The 20,867-nt window shown below is 41.1% G+C and overlaps 1 protein-coding gene across 1 annotated transcript in view; it reads right to left on the bottom strand.

Moving 5' to 3' along the window:
* The window catches only part of CDH2 (cadherin 2), a 122,103-nt gene that overhangs the window by 24,944 nt on the left and 76,292 nt on the right, over nucleotides 1-20,867 (bottom strand). Inside the window, exons 3-10 of the mRNA XM_054817067.1 lie at nucleotides 17,368-17,594; nucleotides 15,381-15,527; nucleotides 14,125-14,280; nucleotides 12,234-12,378; nucleotides 11,015-11,187; nucleotides 3,795-3,932; nucleotides 3,248-3,433; nucleotides 726-982 (exon numbers count right to left, since the gene is read on the bottom strand). Coding sequence (XP_054673042.1) covers nucleotides 726-982; nucleotides 3,248-3,433; nucleotides 3,795-3,932; nucleotides 11,015-11,187; nucleotides 12,234-12,378; nucleotides 14,125-14,280; nucleotides 15,381-15,527; nucleotides 17,368-17,594 — 1,429 coding nt within the window. The remainder of the gene's footprint in view (nucleotides 1-725; nucleotides 983-3,247; nucleotides 3,434-3,794; nucleotides 3,933-11,014; nucleotides 11,188-12,233; nucleotides 12,379-14,124; nucleotides 14,281-15,380; nucleotides 15,528-17,367; nucleotides 17,595-20,867) is intronic.

Raw genomic sequence — 20,867 nt, 5'->3', positions numbered from 1 at the left:
AGAAAGTAAGTTCTGGAGTTTCCTCTGCATGAGCTAAAAAAAGCTGTTGGATAAGCCAGGAATCTGATTCCTGTTGCAAGGGTAGTCACTGTGCCTTAGTCTTGCAAGTCAGTAACTATGTTTTAAATGAAGTATGCAAAAGCATGCTTTAAGATTTCCATGTTTTATCCTCTTCACTTTTCTCATTTAGTATAGTTTTAGACATTAGGCAAATTACGATCAAATTATGATCACAGCCATCAGTACAAAAGTTCACAGATGCACAGTGGCAGCACTTTGCATTGCTGCGTAAAAAATGAGAAGAAAATCCTTAAGATGTGGTCAACAATCTGACATGGTTTTGCTGCAATATCAAAATTACTGGTTAATTTAAATCGCAAATCATCTTGGTTCACCCAAGCAATGTGTCTGCTTTGACCGAATTTGTTGGGATGCCACGTATACTTTAGCACAGGTGCATAACTTCAGTCTACCTTGATGAAGTGGGACTTAGCATTAGAAGATGACCCAGTTTACAGATCTATGAAAGCTGGTCAGGTCACTTTCTTGGTCACAGCCAAAAATCCCTTTAGAGAACGCTGCACAAAAGCTACAGGAAGTATTGGTATAGTTGTGTGCTATGGTAAATGTGGTCATTTCATATGCAGTCTCTTTGCTCCCCACCCACTCTGTAACACAGATATGGCATTCCAATAGTTAAATAACTGCAAAATGTTTATATAGACCTTAGAGAGGTTTGCTGCATGTAACGATCTGGGTCCTGAGCAGTGAAAGTTGTCAATATGCTGCCAGCAAGTAGCCCTTCTTCTTGACGTACAAGCTTAGGGTTTGGAACAAAATATGGGCTCTCATTCACATCAATGACTGTAATGGACACAGTTGCTGTTGACTGAGGAGGATGCTGAATCCCCTTAGCCAAAGGCACTTGATTTTCCGCGGCTACAGTAAGTACAAACATCCTGTTGGTCTCGAAGTCAATAGGCTGGGAAAAGATAAGAGCAGGAAGTGTTAACATGTACTCACAATAGTGATGGACACACAGTAATATTTTTACTTTAAAGCACATTTTTAAATGTTACTTGTACTGCTTTTCTCAAAAATGAGCACAGAGCCTGAAGAGAACACAATCAATGTAACACCTCAACGTGAGACCAGCAGCAGTTCGGAAGTCAGAGCAACTAGAAACCTTGTCATTCCTGTATTTAACTTACTCCGATACTGCCATTAGCAGTAACTGAGGAAACAAGTAGTTTCATCAGAAAGTGATGTAGAAACTCACAGCTTTGTGCCAGGCACTCACACGAGCAGATGTGCCTCCTGAGGAGCTCTCCTGGGGAGAGAAATATAACTGCCTCTCTCCGACATGAGGACGAAGGTTTCCTTCAAACAAGATCATGACCATAACTACCCCCGCAGATCAGAGATTCCCATGCCCTTACATGTTTCATTAAAAAGGCTCTTTGTAGTCCCAGCTAATGCCCACTGCTGGCATACCTATAGCTCCCATCTTCATGGGACAGACACCCTTCAGTTTGGGGACTTCCTCACTGAGCCAGAAGTCCAATTTAAAGAGGAGTAAAAACCATTTGAGGCTAGAGTTCCTCTGTCGTGCTGCACAGGGGTGAGGCATTCCCTGAGATCTGCCTCATCCTAGTAGTATGCACTGTACTACTTGCACTGACTCTACACTCGAAGGAACCCTGTACCTTACAGGGGTAGTTGGCGCATGACAGGATGAAGTCAGGGACAAGAGACAGTACAATCTTCATTACAGGTTGACAGATCAACTCATTGCAGTGCCAGGCAGTGCATTGCAGGCAGGCTTCCAACTCTTCCCATGTCTGCGTGCTTACAGAAGTGCTGCTGGCCAGACCGCAGAACTGCCATTTACCACCTCAGGCTGATTTTCCTATACTGTTTGAGAGACTCTGATTTCAGACAGTATGGTTGGCCCCTTCTGAACAGGCCCATCGTTCCCTTATATTTGTAGGAAAGGGTTCCTTTTCCAATGAGGCTCCCATGCGCTGCTACTCTGTTGTTAAACCAGGTCAGATGTAGCAAAACAGCGAGATACTCTAGCAGCAGATGGGATACAAATTTATTTTTTTACAAATTCTGAGTGAGCAAAGCTGTATCACACAGGTTAGAGATGTGGAATCTTAGACTTGCTTCTCTGTATAATACCATAGTTTAATCTCTGCATTTTTTAAGTTAACTTTTCCAGGCATTTTTAGTTTGATACCATTCCTAGATGTGAAAAAAAATGCTTATGTGCCTAATTACAAAGCACAGACACTCACATAATTCTTGCTGGAAGACTGCAATATAACAATTGGTACCTCTGGGGAAGTGCAGTTATAAAACAGAGACTGTTCTTAAAAAAACCTCCTAGTGTGAATTACCACCATAGCTGTACAAAAATTGTATCTTTTTCTCACCTAGATGCTAAGAAGATTAAAAAACAAAAATAAAAAAAAGGAAAAGAATGTGGTGGAGGGTGAAGTTAACGTACTAATTTCTAAAAGAGAACACTGGCATCTACACTTGACTTTGTAAGTAGATCAGCCAAAACCAGAACAGGCCAACTCAGAGACAAGACGCTTATCAGTGGGCCGTGAGGAAAGGTGCCTGGCAGGTTTAATTATAGAACCACATTGTTATTATCACTTGAAATAAGTCACCCCTCAACACAGAGCTGTGTTGGCTAGCGAGCGAAGACAGACAGGTTATTCCATAAAAGGCATGTGAGTGAGGTTTTAAAAATAGCCAATCTTTAAAAGCCTCTTGTAGAAGTAGCCTCCCACCTACCATTTCTTCCTCTCTGATTGTGCCTTGACTGCCTGCATCTGTTCTGAATGGGAACATGTTGACATAAAACCCGCACACAACAAGCGTGACTACTAATGGAGGCCAGGAAGTAGGAAGCTGTTCCTTTACACCAGCAATAAATACAAAGCAAATGCTTTTTCACAGACTAATCCCTATCCCTTGGCAAATAAAGCTTCAAAACTTGCCATTTTCAACAACCTAACCTGATTTTTAAAACTGATCAGTTGGAATACTACTGATAGCGTAAGCAAGGAAACACTTCCAAAAGATGGATGGCTGGCTTCTACAAGCCAGGCAGTGCCCATCCATTTTACTTTCTAGCCTTGTGCTGGCCTCAAAGAGTTCACGTTCCCCCCCCCCAATGTTCTTCCACTTCTTCCATCTCTGCTTAATTCTCTGAAGAGCAAGCACCTCTTACCTTCGCAACAGTCACCAGCCCATCGTTGCTATTGGGATCGGTCAGGATGGTAAATCGACCTGTTGGGTCTCCTCCGGTCATTCGGTACATCGCATTCCACGCAGGCGTGTGGGGCTGATCTTTATCCGTTACCGTCAGATTCGCTACGATCACATCCACCCTGTTTTCCGGTACTTCCCCATAGAACTGCAAAAAAGAAGAAAACCTTTTACCTCGGCTGCGGAAGCACACGAGAGCTATGCCATACTGAACGTTCATCAACATTAGGGAATGCATCTCTCTTCACTGGAGCTCCGACAATTTATCTGACGAAGTTTACCTCAGGCCACCCAGAAAACTGACGCTTTGATTCCTTTGTCAGCTTTTGCCTGTTGGCCTAAGAAGAATAGCATTATCTAAGGGATATACATTCTGCTCATATTTCAATCCTGCCTGCCAGTATGCTATTTAATAAGTAATAAATATTTACCGTCTGTGAATATAATGAGAAAAGCGTGGAATGGTTATAAATATGCACATCCTTCAGTTACTCCTACCCTGTACTTACAGTCATGGCGGTGAACTCTGGAGGATTGTCATTGACATCTGTCACAGTGATGACAGCAGTTGCTGTGTTTGAAAGACCGTATGTTGGGTTTCCTTCCATGTCCGTAGCTTGAATTATTAATGTATATTGTTGTACTTTCTAAAACACAAAATGACATCAACATAAGTTTTAGACAAAACTAACATTACTGTAGGACAGCAGGTGTTTCCGAAATTGCACTTTGCTAAGCAACGGAGCCTATCACACTGTTTCTTCTAGTTAGCATCACCCGAAATGACAGGAGCAAAGTTTGTGCCGCAGGAATACAGCACCAGGTTGCATCTCGCTGTATTGAACTACTGCTCGATTTTCTTCGAGTATCACTGAGACGAGGACAGACTGCCTGCTTTCTACTCTCAAAATCAAAACCACATTATACAGTTAATGCTAGTATCACAGATTTAACAACGCTTTTCAAATGGGGGAAAAAAAAAAACCCACAACACAAGAGTGCAGTTTATCCTCAAACAGGGCAAGTTCTCAAAAGCGTTTAAGAGAACTGAGCCAAGGTAGGTTTGTTGGCCAAACGGCTGCAACTGCCAAGGTTTTGTTTCAGCCGAGCCCAAGGATAAAACCGCTGTTGCAACTTCTTGCGATCGCTATGGAAACCAAAGATGTCAAGGCTAACAGAGACGAGTAAGGGCACTGGGAGAAAGGGGGAGGGAGCAGCCACACGGGCCATTTCCATAAATGTTAAACACCCCGGCCGAAGATGGCAGCCGCTGCCTCCCCCCTGCTCAGGGCTGGAGCGGGGCCAGGGCTCCCTCATGCACAAGAAATGCCCAACGGAGACCTGACCTCAAACCAGTTAGCTGTTTAAAACAAAGTTAACAAGGTTGTATTAAAAAAACAAAACAAACAAACCAAAAAAAAAAAACCAAAACCCAAAAACCCCAACACTGTTTTTTGTGTAGAGTTGCTGAGAAGTTGATTTTAACTCATCCACAGTTTCTACTGTGAAATGTAAATATTGTGCGTGCCGTTTCATTTCCCAGTTCGGTTTCCCAGCTTAGAGAGAGCTAGGTGTTGTCATTCCATTCTTTCTTTCTTATGCACAAACATAAGGAGTTGCTATTACTTTGAAATATCACTTTCACGAACGGTTTAGTAACGCTGGCAAAAACATTTTGGCAAAATAATACTTAAAGAAAAGCATACTTTCTTTTCACTCAGTACCTTATTTTCTCCTACAACTTAAAGACTGGGGTATATGACAGATGGCTACTCATAGAAACTGTTTACAAAAAGGGACTATGGATATCAATACCAAAAATAAGCAAGGACAATTGCACTGATGATGTCAAACTTTCTTTCAAACTTTGGCCAGACACTACGGCAGACATTAGATATTTAATGGTTATGCACGCTTCCAAGCAGCAAATATGAGCTATTGAATAAAAAAACTTTTTAAAATAAGCTGTATGACTCTCTATCTCCTGCTGATGCTCATGTCCTCTTTCACAAAGGAACCCTTACAACACACTCCAAATATGTATTACTATATATAGATCTTTAAAAAAGGAAGACTAATATTATTTATAAAAAATTGCAATATATATGTTTAATAATACATAAATATGCATACAAATTCTGGCTTGGAAAACGTACTTGCAGAAGTGACCTTCAAAAGGCTTAAATAAACAACCGAAAGGTTTCCTTCATGACACCAATGAGAGAAGCAGTCACAAGGGAATCAAAGAAATACTTTTACAACTTTCATCCAGGAAAAAAATATACTTTACTTATTGTGAAGCAATAAAATCTACAGCACCATTGAAACAAATCTTGCAGCCAGATGATTCTACGTTATTGAAAGAGCAGGTGCTTCTGATTCATCTGGGTCTTAACACATTGATCCCAAGAAGCAAATTTCATTAAGGAAACTCCGTTATTATTACACGGAGACTCAACTTCTGTATGATCTTATTTAATTCCAACAGAAGCAGCGCACTAGGAACTGCCCCAAAAAGTGCCCCAAAAACGTATATGTGGGTTTGGTCGGTTGGTTGGTTTTCCCCCTTCCCAGCACTCACATACAGAAGATCAACTGCTGGGAATGAAATTTCAGAAATTAACAAGCACACAGCTTTCCAAGCATAGGGGACCTGGGGGGAGGTGGCTCTCCTCTTTTTACTGCAGGTTGAGAAGGAGCCAGGAATAAGCCACGGAGCGCGTGTCAGCAGCCTGCACAGAGACTTTGCAGCAACACATCCGAAAATGAACCGGCAGCTTCAAGAAAGAACGCAGACCTCATCAGGTCACATCTTTCCACTTCAACACAGGCCAAATAAAAGAGCACTTCACTGAATTAACCTCACGTGAGGCAGGAATGTCAGGGTGTAAATTTAAGTACCCTGCCTGACTTCTTCGGCACCTCCAGCAGTAAGGCAGATGTTTTAATGCTGAAGTGAATTCCACAGCAATAGCAGAATAAGTAAGAACAGCTGGATCTCATGAAAAAGCAACTTTTGTGATAGCAGGTGAAAGATTTCTTCTGCCTTTAGCCGAGTCCCCTGCCTAAGCAACTCTCCTCCTGTGTATTTTAGCACAGATAACACATTGTGCATGTTAACCTAAAATATTAGCAGATGAGGAATGCTATCAGAGGAACCACTCTCTTCTTTTTTTTTTTTGGAACGCGTACGGCACGCTCCCATAAATAATGGGTCACATAATTTAAGAATTTAAAATTTTGTGTAGTATTTTATGAGCCTAATTAAAGAGCCAAGACTTGGAGGAAAGGGCAGAATGGCAGAAATGGGCAGCCCTGCTGAGGTTCCTGGACAAGAAGGAACCTTGGTGCAACAAGGCACTCTCCAGCCCACTGTCAGAAGACCCGCTTGATTCAGATCTGGCTTTCTAGACTCCTGGTCATTTTAATTTAATTGACTTCCATAAAATGACTCAGGAAATGAAGGAAGCAGAGCAATGGCTTGGGAAGGAAACCATTTTGTCTCATATTAGTCTAATTTAATATCGGAATGATTTAACATTAATTATTAATATTCAACACGTGCAAGAAATGTTTATAAATACTCATTTGGGTATCAGTCCAGTGATCCATCAGGAAAACTGATGGCAAATGACAAGGCTTTTCCAACTGTTAATGCGAGGATCTAAGTTCCACAGACAGCTGGTTTCTTCCAAGTTAAATCACTCTGCTACAGATAGTCACTAAGTAATAAAACTCACGAGTTATTGCTACGTCCTTCTGAAAGTTCACCTGTCAAAGATGACCAGGGGATTTTAAAAACAAGGGCAAAGCTGCCCATCATTCTTTTGATTTAATAGGGCAATATCGTAAAGTTCAGGGTTTTCCTTTCCTCAAATCCATCCTCTTCAAAATCAACTTAAATAGAATGAATGTTAATAAAACTTTAAAAATTAATTGCAGTAACTAACAGTCTGTTTAGTTTTTCAAATCTTCTGTTTGCCCCTTTCAAACTGAAATGCATCAGAATACCAATAGCCAACCCAGAGCATCAGAAAGTATTTTTGTTCTCCGTTTTAAATAAGTATAAGCAAACAGCTAAAAGCTGAACAGCAAATCCAGTTTAAAAAACACCTTCAGATTTAATGAGCTAAAATGAGGTTAGTAAAACAGAAGTTGAAACAAGATGTGTTGAAATAAGGTTTGTTTGCATTTTATAGTTTGTTTATAAAATAACGTTTATCTCTTCTGAAGTTTTCAAGTGGTTCAAAAGCACAGTTAGTCCATGTGACAGATCTGGCGTGGGAGGGAAATATTTCCCACTTCACAGATGCGTGAACCAGAGCAGAGGATCTGGCACCCTCCTTCTCCGCTGGTGGGAACAGCGAAGAACTGTCTAGACAGAACGGGACTTGCCCAGCATGTAGCAGGGAATGCAACGTAGCAGGCTTGCCAAGCTGGCAAAAAGGACTTTTAAACTAAAGTTGCCACAGGAGGGGAACCTCAATCCATCCCACTCCTACCAGTTTGATGCCGGTGCCAGCAACAGATGCCCAGAGCCAGGAGAAGGATCACAGGTCAGTAGGAGAGCACCTGGAGTGCAGCACGAAGGAATGTAATTCAGCTTTATCAGGGTTCAACTTAAACGCCTCTATGCAAACACACGTAGCATGGGGAGTAAACAAGAGGAGTTGGAGACGTCTGCACGCCTGCAGGGCTGTGATCTCATCGGCATCAGGGAGATGTGGTAGGATGGCTCCTATGACTGGAGTGTTGGGATGGAAGGCTTTTTAGGAAGGACAGGCAGGGGAGACAAGGAGGGGGTGTTGCCCTCTATGTCAGTGACCAGCTGGAGTACATGGAGCTCCATCTGGGGATGGGTGAGGAGATGACCGAGAACTTATGGGTCAGGATGAAAGGGAGGGCAGGGACAGGGGACACTATAGTGGGAGTTTGTTACAGCCTACCCAACCAGGAAGACCAAGTGGATGAGGCCCTCTATAGACAGATAGGAGCAGCCTCACGTTCACAAGCCCTGGTCCTCACGGGGCACTTCAACCACCCCAATACCTGTTGGAGGGACAACACAGCGGGACACAAGCAATCCAGGAGGTTCCTGGAATGCTTTGATGATAACTTCCTCCTCCAAGTGACAGAGGAGCCAACGAGGAGAGGTGCCATGCTGGACCTTGTTCTCACCAACAAGGAGTGACTGGAGGAGAATGTGAAGCTCGAGGGCAGCCTTGGCTACAGTGACGACGAAATGGTGGAGATCAAGATCCTTAGGGCAGTGAAGAGGGTGCACAGCAAGATCACTACCCTGGACTTCAGGAGAGCAGACTTTGGCCTCTTCAGGGACCTGCTTGGTAGAACACCATGGGACAAAGCCCTGGAGGGAAGAGGGGCCCAAGATAGCTGGTTAGTATTCAAGGATCATCTCCTCCAAGCTCAGGAGCAATGCATCCCAACAAAGAAAAAGTCAGGCAAAAACACCCAGAGGCCTGCATGGATGAACAAGGAGCTCCTGGGCAAACTAAAACACAGAAAGGAAGCCTACAAAGGCTGGAAGCAAGGGCAGGTAGCCTGGGCGGAATACAGAGAAATTGTCTGAGCAGCCAGGGAGCAGGTTAGGAAAGCTAAAGCCCTAGTGGAATTAAATCTGGCCAGGGACGCCAAGGGCAGCAAGAAAAGCTTCTATAGGTACGTCAGTGATCAAAGGAAGACTAGGGAAAATGTGGGCCCACTCTGGAAGGAAAGGGGAAACCTGGTTACCTGGGATATGGAGAAGGCTGAGGTACTCAATGACTTTTTGCCTCAGTCTTCGCTGCCAAGTGCTCTAGCCACACCGCCCAAGTCACAGAAGGCAAAGGCAGGGACTGGGACAATGAAGACCCACCCACTGTAGGGGAAGATCAGGTCTGAGACCATCTAGGGAACCTGAAGGTGCACAAGTCCATGGGACCTGATGAGATGCATCCACGGGTCCTGAGGGAACTGGTGGATGAAGTGGCTAATATCCATCATGTTTCAGAAGTTGTGGCAGCCCAGTGAAGCTCCCACTGACTAGAAAAGGGGAAACATAACCCCCATTTTTAAAAAAGGAAAAAAGGAAGACCCAGGGGAACTACAGGCCAGTCAGTCTCACCTCGGTGCCCAGCAAAGATCATGGAGCAGATCCTGCTGGAAATTATGCTTAGGCACATGGAAAATAAGGAGGTGATTGGTGACAACCAACATGGCTAACCCCTTCTATGATGGGGTTACAGTATTGGTGGATAAGGGAAGTGCAACTGACGTCATCTACCTGGACTTGTACAAAGCATTTGACACTATGCCGCCCTTGTCTCTAAATTGAAGAGACATGGATTTGAAGGATGGACTGCTCAGTGGATAAGGAACTGGCTGGATGGTTGCGCTCTAAGAGTTGCAGTCAATGTCTCAATGTCCAAGCGGAGAACAGTGACAAGTGGTGTTCCTCAGGGGTTGGTATTGGGACTGGCACTGTTTTAACATCTTTGCTGCTGACGTGGACAGTGGGATCGAGTGCACCTGCAGCAAATTTGCTGACAATACCAAGCTGTGTGGTGTGGTCGACACAGTGGAGGGAAGGGATGCCATCCAGACAGACGTTGGCAAGTTTGAGAAGTGGGCCCGTGCAAACCTCGTGAAATTCAACAAGGCCAAGCGCAAGGTCCCTGCATGTGGGTCGGGGCAATACAGGCTGGGCAGCGAATGGATTGAGACCAGCCCTGAGGAGAAGGACTTGGGGATGTTGGTGGATGAGAAGCTCAACATGACTCAACAATGCACGCTTGCAGCCCAGAAAGCCAACCGTGTCCTGGGCTGCATCAAAAGAAGCATGACCAGCAGGTCAAGGGAGGTGATTCTGCCCCTCTACTCCACTCTTGTGAGACCCCACCTGGAGTACTGCATCCCGCTCTGGCTCCCTAGTACAAGAAGGACATGGAGTTGTTGGAGCGAGTCCTAAGGAGGGCCACAATGACGATCAGAGGACTGGAGGAGGTTGGAACGAGATGATCTTTAAGGTCCCTTCCAACCCAAACCATTCTATGATTCTATGAATTATTGACAGAGATTTAAGTTTTTGAATGTGTGTCCAGGTCTCAAGACAAGTCTCGATCTATGAAATTTCCAATACTGACTGGTTTATTTCTTAGAAATGTGCTTTTAAAACTTTAAAATTAGTAATGTTTTTCCTGATTTATTTTGATTAGCAAAATTCAGATCAGGGAATTACTGCAAATTTAGCAACACAGCATCCAGAAGATTTCAAATATTTAACACCTCTCTGTGAAAAGCAAGGAAGAAGACAGAAGCTCTGCTGGAGCTTCCAAAATAAATAAAACATACAGGCAATTCCATTTTCCATATACTCTTTGCCTATGGAGCTCAGCAAAAGGAAAGGACTGGAGCTGAGGAACACCTCCCATCTCAGCAACTAGGCCGAGCACCTGAGGTCCTTATCTGCATCCCTCTGCTTTAGTGTGTACCTGTTCCTTAAAAGCAAAGAGGTTTTTAAGACAAGATCGTTTCCACAATCCCATGGAACCAAGAACGATTACACATACAGAAAACGTGGGTCCAGTTTTTACCCCATGCTAATTTCCTCTTTTCCAGGGAGAAACTTCAGACCGGGGAGGGAGAGAAGTATTTGTAAGTTACTAGCGAAAAATGTGCTTCTTCACAATATTAAGTACAACCCAGCCTACAGGATTAAGACCTGCCATACCTCTCTGTCAAGTCCAGCTGCTACGGTGATAATGTCACCAGTCTCGTTGTTGATTGTAAACATGTTTGGAGAGGGGCTGCTCGGGGCCTGTGACAAGATTCTGTATCTCAGCATGCCATTCTGTGCATTGGGATCATCAGCATCGATGGCAGTAACAGTCATCACGTAGGTTCCTAGCAGCAGGATAAATAATTGATGTTATATATACAGTTTACTCAGATTACACGAGATCACTTACAAGCAACGGTCAAAGCATGTATTTCTTTTGGTAAACTCTGCACATTCCTTCTCTTACTTAAAACAAACTGGTTAAACTCAAGACTCACCAACACAGTAATTAAAATACAGAGGAGACAAAAATACTTTGTGTTTATAAAATATCGGATTTGCTTATAATAAATAATGAAATCCTATAATTCTGCCATTAATAACATTTCTGTAACAACAGAACTCCTCACGTTTAGATAAAAATGTTATTAATTGGGCCAAAGGAAATATACTTAATTTTCAGAATTGGTGCACATACTGATAGTGATTGAAAATCAATGTAAATAGTACTCTTTCAAAGGTCTTTGAGACACATGTTCTTTCCATCTCAAATGCTATGTCAATGCTGCAAAGTGAGAAAATACATTTCTTGTGCTAACCTTTCTAAAAAATTCATTTTGCACTACTGACAAATTAAGAAAGTGGTTTCAGCCATAGTGCAAACTCTAGTCTAAGCAGATTAGAATTTTAATGAGATATGAACAACATTTAGGGTTTTCTTGAGAATTCACATGAAATTGTTTGATTTCAAATCCCAGCATTTCCAATGCCTTTGAGATTCACAACTAGAACTGGATCTGCTGATATTTCAGAAGTCTCTTATACCCTGAGCTGTCAACTAAATGAACGTCAATGGCCATTACGAACATAACTGTAAGAACTGGGGCACACCATAAATAGGATTTTCAAAACCAGGAACTTAAAAGTCAGATTCTTAAAGACTTCTCTGTTCTAGTTTATGCACATAACACTTTCTTCGTTTGGAAATTAATCCTAGCATGCTAAAAAGTGAATTAAAAACAAGCTGAAAAAATAAGACAGTACCTGAGACTGTGCTCATCACACTAATAAGACACTTTTGAAAGTGTTACAAGGTCTGAAGGCACGCCCTTCATCACCTTCAAAATGTTACCGCATACCTTCCCCCCCAGTTTGAAAGCCCATGTATTACCTGGCTTTGATCCTTCAGGGACTGTCCCATTCCAAACCTGGTGTAAGAATTCAGGTCTATTGTCATTCATATCAATGACATTAATAACAATGTCAATAGGATTTTCCACCTGGTTTCCGTTTACATCCACTGCGTGCGCTCTCAGCTGCAAAAATCATTAGAAGTATTAGAATTTGCACGACATACAGGCACAAACAGATACAGTAATGGTGACAGGAAGTTTTGGGCCAGACATTTTTAGCTCAATGTATTTTGTTATCTGCCACTACTCCCTTATATCGACCACTTGAGTTTTCAGGCTGCTAATGGAAATGCTGTTCAGACTTCTGAACTATTCTAAGTTGCAGGCTTAGTACTTGACTTGATTTGCTGAAAATCATTTTGAATCATCTAATTTCGATTAATACCAATGCTTACTGTCATATATAAGTCTGTTTTTAATAATGACTATTAGAAAACAGACTCTAGAAATATGCAGATTTATATTAAACAGATAGCAACTTTTAACAACCCATACGGTATGAACATGCATCATTTTCAAAAATTCTTTACTGATGTTATGGATATTGAATAAATATGAATTCATAGGAAAAGCGTACAGAATAGATTCGTGTTACCTGGAACACCAAGGTAAGGTTTGTGATAAATAACTGTCAGTAAACACATTGAAATTCCAGGCTAAAATTAAGCTAAAGTTTATGGACTGAGTTTCAAAGATACTGACACACTTAAATTTAATGCCCTGATTGTCAAAAAGGACCAAGTAACTACCTTTGACAGTCAGGTTTACCTAAATCATCTTAAATTGGACAGTCAAAAAAAAAAAGGAACACAGTTGTTTCTGAAAATGTAAACCTTTGTATCCAGGCCAGAGCCTGCTAACTGCTAGGCAAAAGAGCAACTCTCTCCTATAGCAGTCCTGATGAAGCCCATTTTAAATATACACACACACACATATCTTCTGGCTACAAACCTACTATAAAGGAGCAAGAGGGCAATATTAACTCACCAGTCTGGAAATGACTCATATAAATGTAAATTCCTAAGGCAGTAAATCTTGAATTGCCAATGCTAAGTTCTCAGTAAAAATCTCGTGGATGCTGGAGCTGTTGTGCTCCTGTGAGAGACGTTCCCCTTGCACCCCCCAAATGCCTCCTGCTGCCTCCTCTGTTCGGGAGCAGCACTTCAAGGGCTTCCCAGAGTGTGAGGCAAGGAGTGTTTTAATGCACAACACGCTGGAAACTCTCTCTAGGAGCCGAGTGACTTCTATAACTATTTCAGCGTGGTCTCTCAAAAGCAGAGACAACTTTTAGGTCACAGCCGGGTCTCCCCTCTTCCTTCAAACCTTTCTTTTCCACTAATACTGGAATCCGTGGTCTACTTTGTCAGTTTCTTTAGAGCAAAGAATATCATTTTCATAAGCTGACAGACCTAATTTACAATTCCATTAAAATGCTTAGATTTGCCCCGAAACTGGAAATTGGTAGGTTATTCTTCCCATCCATTTCTCAAATCACAGCTGCTGCAATTCTAATAGCAGTCACGTCCTAATTTAAGTTGCTGAATTAAAAGTAAACTTTTGAAAAATATACAATACAGTGGAGACTGTGATCAGTGGTCTGTATTTGAAATATAAGCTACAGTACCCATACTTCAATCTTTTAAAATTGCTTTATCTAAATACATTTAATCACTGTTTACATACATTAATGTATTTAAGCTGCTTAAACATAGTAAGAGTTAGCCTTAGTAAGTACAGTAAATACAAATCGGCTACAAACTCCTCAAATCATATCTCATAGAAAACTAAATGCTGGCTGCTCAAGTCATGTTTGAAACAGATGTTAATCTTCAATTTGATTATCTGATTTATGGTAAATTAAACTCTTACATGAAAAGAAGCAATCTGTTCCCGGTCTAAAGGCTTTGTTACAGACAGCTGTCCTGAGATGGGGTTGATGATGAAGATGCCTGTTGGAGGTTGGTCAGCTCCTGGGCCAGTCACGCTGTACCGTAGCGAGAGGCTTTTATCACGATCAGACCTAATCTATGTGTCAAAAAAGAGAACGTTTACATTAGCTACAAACAACCAGTGGATGAGGCTGCTGCTGAGACAAGCAGCAGCTCTTTTTTTTTTTTTTCCATCTTTAAGCTAAACTTGTAAAAATAATTTTTATGGAAATGGAAGTTAGTATAAATTTTGAGGTTTTCAACTGCAATCTTGTGTTTGTCAGAAAGTCGGTCAGTCAATTTTCAGGAACATAAAACTATCCCTGCTTATTTCTCATAATAGGATAAATTGTATTAAACCAAAACAAGTATTCTTAAACAGAATTGTTAAGATCCTGGGAAAAAAATGTATGCAACCATAAAAATACATAAGAAATAAAAAATCTGGGTTGTTTCCTGCCCACCCCTCCAGTATCTTCCCAGACCAAAGCTACAGACTCTTCCACTACTGGCAGTAGCCCTTTAGAAACTGGCTGGTTTTGTTTAAAGATTGAACTTTGCTCTCATCTCCCAAGGAAAAAACTCAAGGGCAGTACATCTGTGAGGAGCAGGTGAATCACTCACCAGCATGCACAACAACAAAACAGCATAAAATGATATCTTATCAACTTGGGCTAATGCTCTACCAAGTTCCAACAAATCCTCATGGAAGTTGGTCATGACCAAACAGTAGCATGGTTGGAAGCCCTCTTCTGTGCTGGACTCCTGGCAATGGCCACGTCTGTGCTGCAGAGTCCTGCGGAGGAGCTGGTGTCCTCACCCCTCAACATCCTGTTTCCTCCTGCCTCCTGGTTCACTGCTCCTCCCCATCACCCCTGCACCCTTGCCCAGGTGGAAAACTCCAGTGTAAAAGACTGGAGAACTCCTGAACCAGTGGAGGTTCTCCTGAACTACTTCAAGAAGTCATCACAGCACTTGCCACCCAAACCAAGGTGACCTTCCACCAGTACAGGAGCATAGGGACAACTTAAAAAACCCCAGTAAATGCAGACCAGTCTGCTATGTACAGAGGTAGCAACAGAAAACAGCCCAGAAGACTTATAAACGTTCAGACTATGAACAAGACATCACTCACACAAAATCCCTTCAAGAGGTCTCCAAGGGACACTGGAACCACATTTCTATTAACTTCCTTACCCTAACTAATTCCTGAGGAAAAGGTCCTCTGGAATTTTCTGGTAGGTTGATTGGAGGAATAACCCAATCTCTCTTCTGCCTCTTCAGAGGGCTGCTGTGCTTGTAATGTTGCCATGGAAATATGATGTCTTCAATTTTCTTTTGGTTCTTTCCCAGGTACAAGATAAAATTAAGCACATGTTAGAAGGAGAATTACTAGTAGAAGTTATAACTCAGATACAATTATGTAATTGACAGAAAGGCTGTCTTTCCTCTGTGTTGGTAGAACTGTTTTATTTGCATTCAATGTGCAGTATGAAAATAACTAATATTATTTACAACTGCACTGCAAAAATTTAAAGAACTCCTTTTCTTTTTTCCTTATTCAAGTTGGAGGAGAAATGGAATTATAAACCATTTATAACATAGCACTACTGTGTAAACTATTCTGCACTTTCTGAAAAGTAGTTACTATTTTGCAGAATTTAATAGTATGCCTTTATGTATTTCTCATTAGCTAGAACTTCAGTTCAGGTAATGTGCTACTGTACATTAAATTTAGATCTGGGTGTGCTAAAATATAATTTGAGTTCTAAGAGAAGTTTAATACATACTGGTAAGGAATGTCTCAAATATTTATGACCCTATTAAATCCCATAGAATTAATGCTGTAATTATTTTAAACCTATGTCAGCCATGATGGATGCAGTAGATGACCCACTTTACACATTGGGCATTAATCTCTGCTGGGTGTCAACATTCCCTTCCTATTCCCTTCTACATCTGCACTCAATTCAGGCTTCGGATGCCAGCACGCATACAGCCATGCTAGCTTGCTTAAGGGTGGAAATGGGGCGACAAAACCCTTTTTTTTCCAAATCTTTTAAGAGAAAAACTTTACTTTTTTTTTTTTTTAATCTAATCAAATATGCCACAGAGTAAAAACAGATGCCCAACCGAAGGCCAGATTCTACTACTCTACACTCTGCTGATGGCAAGGATGCCTGAACTGGATCTTTGGAAAGAACAGGACATGCCCTGGCATACCTAAGCATCTGCTATTTTTACTAGACTTTTACAGATGAAATGACAGCCATTTCCTTTGTTAAAAAACATGCCTTAGAAGATTTAAAACAATCAGCAAGTAAGCAAACAAAAACATGAGGGTTACACAGCTTTGGTCTCTAGCGTGTTCTCAGGAAAAATGTCTTGCGTAACCACACTATTTTGACATTACGCTTAAATCTGCAGTGTGTACCTATTACAGTTATGTTAAATCTATGAATAAATTTTGTTTATTTACCTGTAAACTAAGCACCTTATAAGAGAAGATAAGAAACAGCAGGCAGCAAGTCACATAACAGAAAAAGGTAGTAGACCTAATACTGTTTTCCTAAAGTAAATGTGCTGTTATTTGTATATTGCTAGGTTTGATTTTTGTTAATAGTACATGGTTTATCCTATGGCAGCTTCCAGCAGAGGGAGACTATCTTCTTTATCAAGTACTGCTGGAATCATGAATAATTTACAATCTCCAATTTGATTATGAAGGGACAAGACAAAGCCAATATTCCCTGCCAGAAATGCTTTCCTACTACTGCTGTAAATCTACAGCTTCCATCTAATAAACGCGACTGATGCATTCTAGCACAAATTTGTTTATTTTGTGGTTATATTTAACTGCTTGAATAAATGCCATAATACTTTCAAGCAATTTAAAATAAAGAAATGACCGTGTCCAACTTGAATTCAGGTATAAATCTCAAACTACACAAACAAAAAGCTCAAACATAAATGAATCCTATATACTTAAACAGGCATGCCTTTCCATGCCTTAGCAAAGCTACAGAATAACAGGCTATAAAAACATTCTTCCTGAGGCTCCAGCTTTACATGCACTAGTTGTCCATTAATAAAATGCCTCACGGAGAGGTACATGACAAATCCCTATTTTTAGGCTTGTTTGCAGAGATACATTTCTACAGGCAGCATTTAGTTGTTCTTTTACCTTTTCTGAAGCCCCTGCGAAGGCTGGTTCGGGAGTTAGCTTCACTCTCATTTGCCATTCTTCCTGGGTTTCCTTGTCTTGAGCAGACACAACAAACTCTGTAGGCTCTGCTGAAAGTTGAAAGCTTCTCTCTGCATAGACCACACCATCTTCACCTACTCTGAAATCTTCTGGCTCACTGCTTCCAAAGTGTATTTTTTTGTTTCCATCACAGCTTCGAAACCTCACTGTAAACCAGACACAAAATAAAGACCAAAAAATGAAAAAGAAGCCCACTTGAACTCAGTGTGACATAAAATACATTAAGAACAAATATTCAAAAGCAGAAAGACTTAACTTGCTGCTATTATCACTTGCAATTATGAGTTAAAGACTTGTACTTTAGGGGTCAGTCCACATAACAGCGGTATCATTCTGTGGACTGCTAGGTAGAGTTTTTAATGCTATATAGACCTGCTCCCCCAGCAAGAAAACCATTTCCCTCCATGTCCTACACTACATTTCAGTCAGTTTCCAGTGGAATGGCTCAATTTGCACCTCAAGCCTCATAAAGATCCAGTCAAGTCAATTCATTAAAAACATTCAACAAATTTAATTACATTGCAACCATAATCACAAACACAACTGTGCTTCCAGAGCCTTCTCTGCCAATGGGACTAAGGCAGAAATCTCCAAGTCTGTTAAGAGATTAACTTCTGTGCCCAGCTCAGCCACTTGTGAGCTCTGGGTCTCAGTTTCCTCATCCCCCATCTACAAGACAGAGGCAGCAGTAAATACTTACCTCACAGAGAAAATCTAAGTTAAAGACTTCGCTTTTATTTTTTTTTTAAAAAGCTATTTCATGTACCACATGTGTCCATTCATCTACTTAGGAGTTATCCATTCTTGTTTAATACTCCCTCTCCTTCATTTTGTCCCATCTGAAAGACGCACATTGGCACAAGAAGTCCGTAAAACCGACTGTATAGATAATGATGTGAAATGCACAAAACAGAACTGATAACAGGTTGCTGCTTTCTTTACCCAATTACTTTCATGACCACTTATCTTCTGGGTTACTGCAAATAATAGTAGGTAAAAAATGAAAGTGTGCTTTTATAACCAATGATCGTTCTTTAATGTTTCCAAAGCATTATGAAATATTTCGATTGTATGGGCAATAGAAGTGCAAAACATCATTATCAAGGTTGTGCTGAAATGCACATAGTGAAGATGAAGATGAAATGAGGCTTTATGCCTCATTTCAGTTATTGGACTTTTTATATTGTGCTAAACCATGCACAAACTATTTAGCTTCAAAACCTAAAGGTCCCTCTCAAGAAAAATCACTACTAAATGTCATGCATCATATGCTTTCTTCTGTAATGCACTGTTTCCAGGAAGGTACTGAGAAGAAGAATCATACCTTTTTGTATCTGAACTTCAAGGACTGAACCGATGTTCAGATGACATGTAAAACTTGTTTCCTTATTGCACCCTTCAGTTATCCAGAATCCCCCATTTGCCCTCTCCTGACAGAAATGACTGTGCAAAGTATTTCTTCAAAAGGGTCTACCATATACAAAAATGAGACAAAGTACATCACTCCTCAAAACAGATGATAAAACATTAACATTCTTAATACTGTTCTTGCCAGAATGGGCAGGGATACTGCTCTTTCCAGTAGAGTTTGAAGGAGCTCCAGCTCGCAGAGTTTGAAAGTCTCCCTCTGTGAAACGCCAGCCTCACCTTGGGGAGAAGAGCATGCCCAGGAGGAACAAATCTACCTGGGTAAAATGGTGAAGCCTCACTGCTACAGCTCCTCCTGTGGTCCTCCTTGTAGATGTTGCCTCAAGTCTTCCTCATCAGCAGTGGAGTGCTTCAGTGAAATGCTAATTAATACTCAGCCTCTAGCATAAGCTTCCATATATATTACTCTCTAGGCAATCCCTATTGCTCCTCAAGTCCATCCTACCTGCTCCATGACTGGCTTCATTTCCTATGGATCTACAGACTACAGGTCTGCAAGATATGGAGAAGGTGACAGAACCTCTGGTTGCTGTTCACATGGGAGGAGAAAATTGACAGGCAGAAGGTCCACCTCCCAGATGTTGACAATCCCACTGATATCCCACTCTTTTCAACACCGAGCCTCATGGCTTGAGTCAGCTTGCCATGACGGTACGCTGAAACGCAACAGTCAACTGAGAAAATGCACGATTCTAAGCCACGGATATAAAACTACCAGTAAAAACAACTATACTGGTACCCAGAAATCATTACCACAGTCCTAATTCCGTAATTCTCATCAGCCAACCGTCAGAGCTAGATATTTTGTATTGTTTAGCACAAATATAAAGAGGTGTCCAAGCAGAGTTTACTCAGAAGTGACTACATGTAATGATTTAAGAACTTAATGACTGGACTACCAAACAGTGCTGCTCATACTGGGTTCAGAGGCACAGACCACCCACACCCCAGGCATGGAGAAAGCTGGGCCTCCTCCAAGCATCATCTCTGTTCACAAACAAAACTCTCCGTTAGAAACAGTTGACATACTAAGAGACTAAGGAAAAAAAACCAAAACACAGCCAGCAATATATCCCATAGCTCTGTGCCTCTGCTGACCTCTCATCTCAGCTACAGCTGCTCTGTAATTCGGCTCTTCAAAAGAGTGTCTTGACCGAAAGGACAAAGAGCAAGCAAGATTCACCTCTGGCTCTCCTCAGAATAACTTCTGAAAAGCAGGGAGCAGGAAAGAGAATGAATATTAATCTAAACTTTGATCATTACTGTTTTTAAAAAAGGTGAAATTTAAAGTTAATATTACAGTCATTATGGTCCAAAGGACTAAGATACCACAATGATATTTTATAAAAAAATTATTTCCCAACTATTGCACAGTAACATAATATATTCATTTTTTAGATATTTGAACTCATAAAAGAAGAGGATTTCTTTCCCTCCATCTTCTTACATATAGGCTCCAGTAGCCATAAAAAAAAACCCCAAACAAAAAAACCCAAGACAAAACCACCCTGCTAGCCACTTCACTGATATTCCTCCTCCAGGGCACTGTATATTAAGAAATTCAATGGAAATCCCTTTCCTTTGACAGCATCCTGGTAAAAATGTATAAAATTGTCAATGCTTTGTGAGAATTATTCTCCCCTTGCAAAGAGCACACATTAACAAATTATACTCAAGTATAACCATCCATAATTAAATTACCTTGACAGAGTACAGGTTGTGCAGTAGCTACTCTCCCCCCAGTTGCATGGTTATCAGTCTTGTAAATTCGATTGAGATCACTTTGCTTCATTTTTCAGTGTTCAACTGGTATGAAGAGTGATTTGTGACTGTAGCTTTTTAGGCAAAGTTTTTTTGTAAAATGCAACAGGAAATTTTTTTTCCACTGAGTATAATGACTGTTTATACGAACCATGTTCTTTCTAACAACCACATGGAAAGGAGGCATGCTTCCCAAAAATCGTTTTCTGTTGACAGATCAATCGTATGGA

The sequence above is a fragment of the Grus americana genome, chromosome 2, assembly GCF_028858705.1.
Source record: "Grus americana isolate bGruAme1 chromosome 2, bGruAme1.mat, whole genome shotgun sequence".
Taxonomy (NCBI): Eukaryota; Metazoa; Chordata; class Aves; order Gruiformes; family Gruidae; genus Grus; species Grus americana.
The sequence above is the reverse complement of the archived record's forward strand: the minus strand, read 5'-3'. Positions and strand labels throughout refer to the sequence as shown.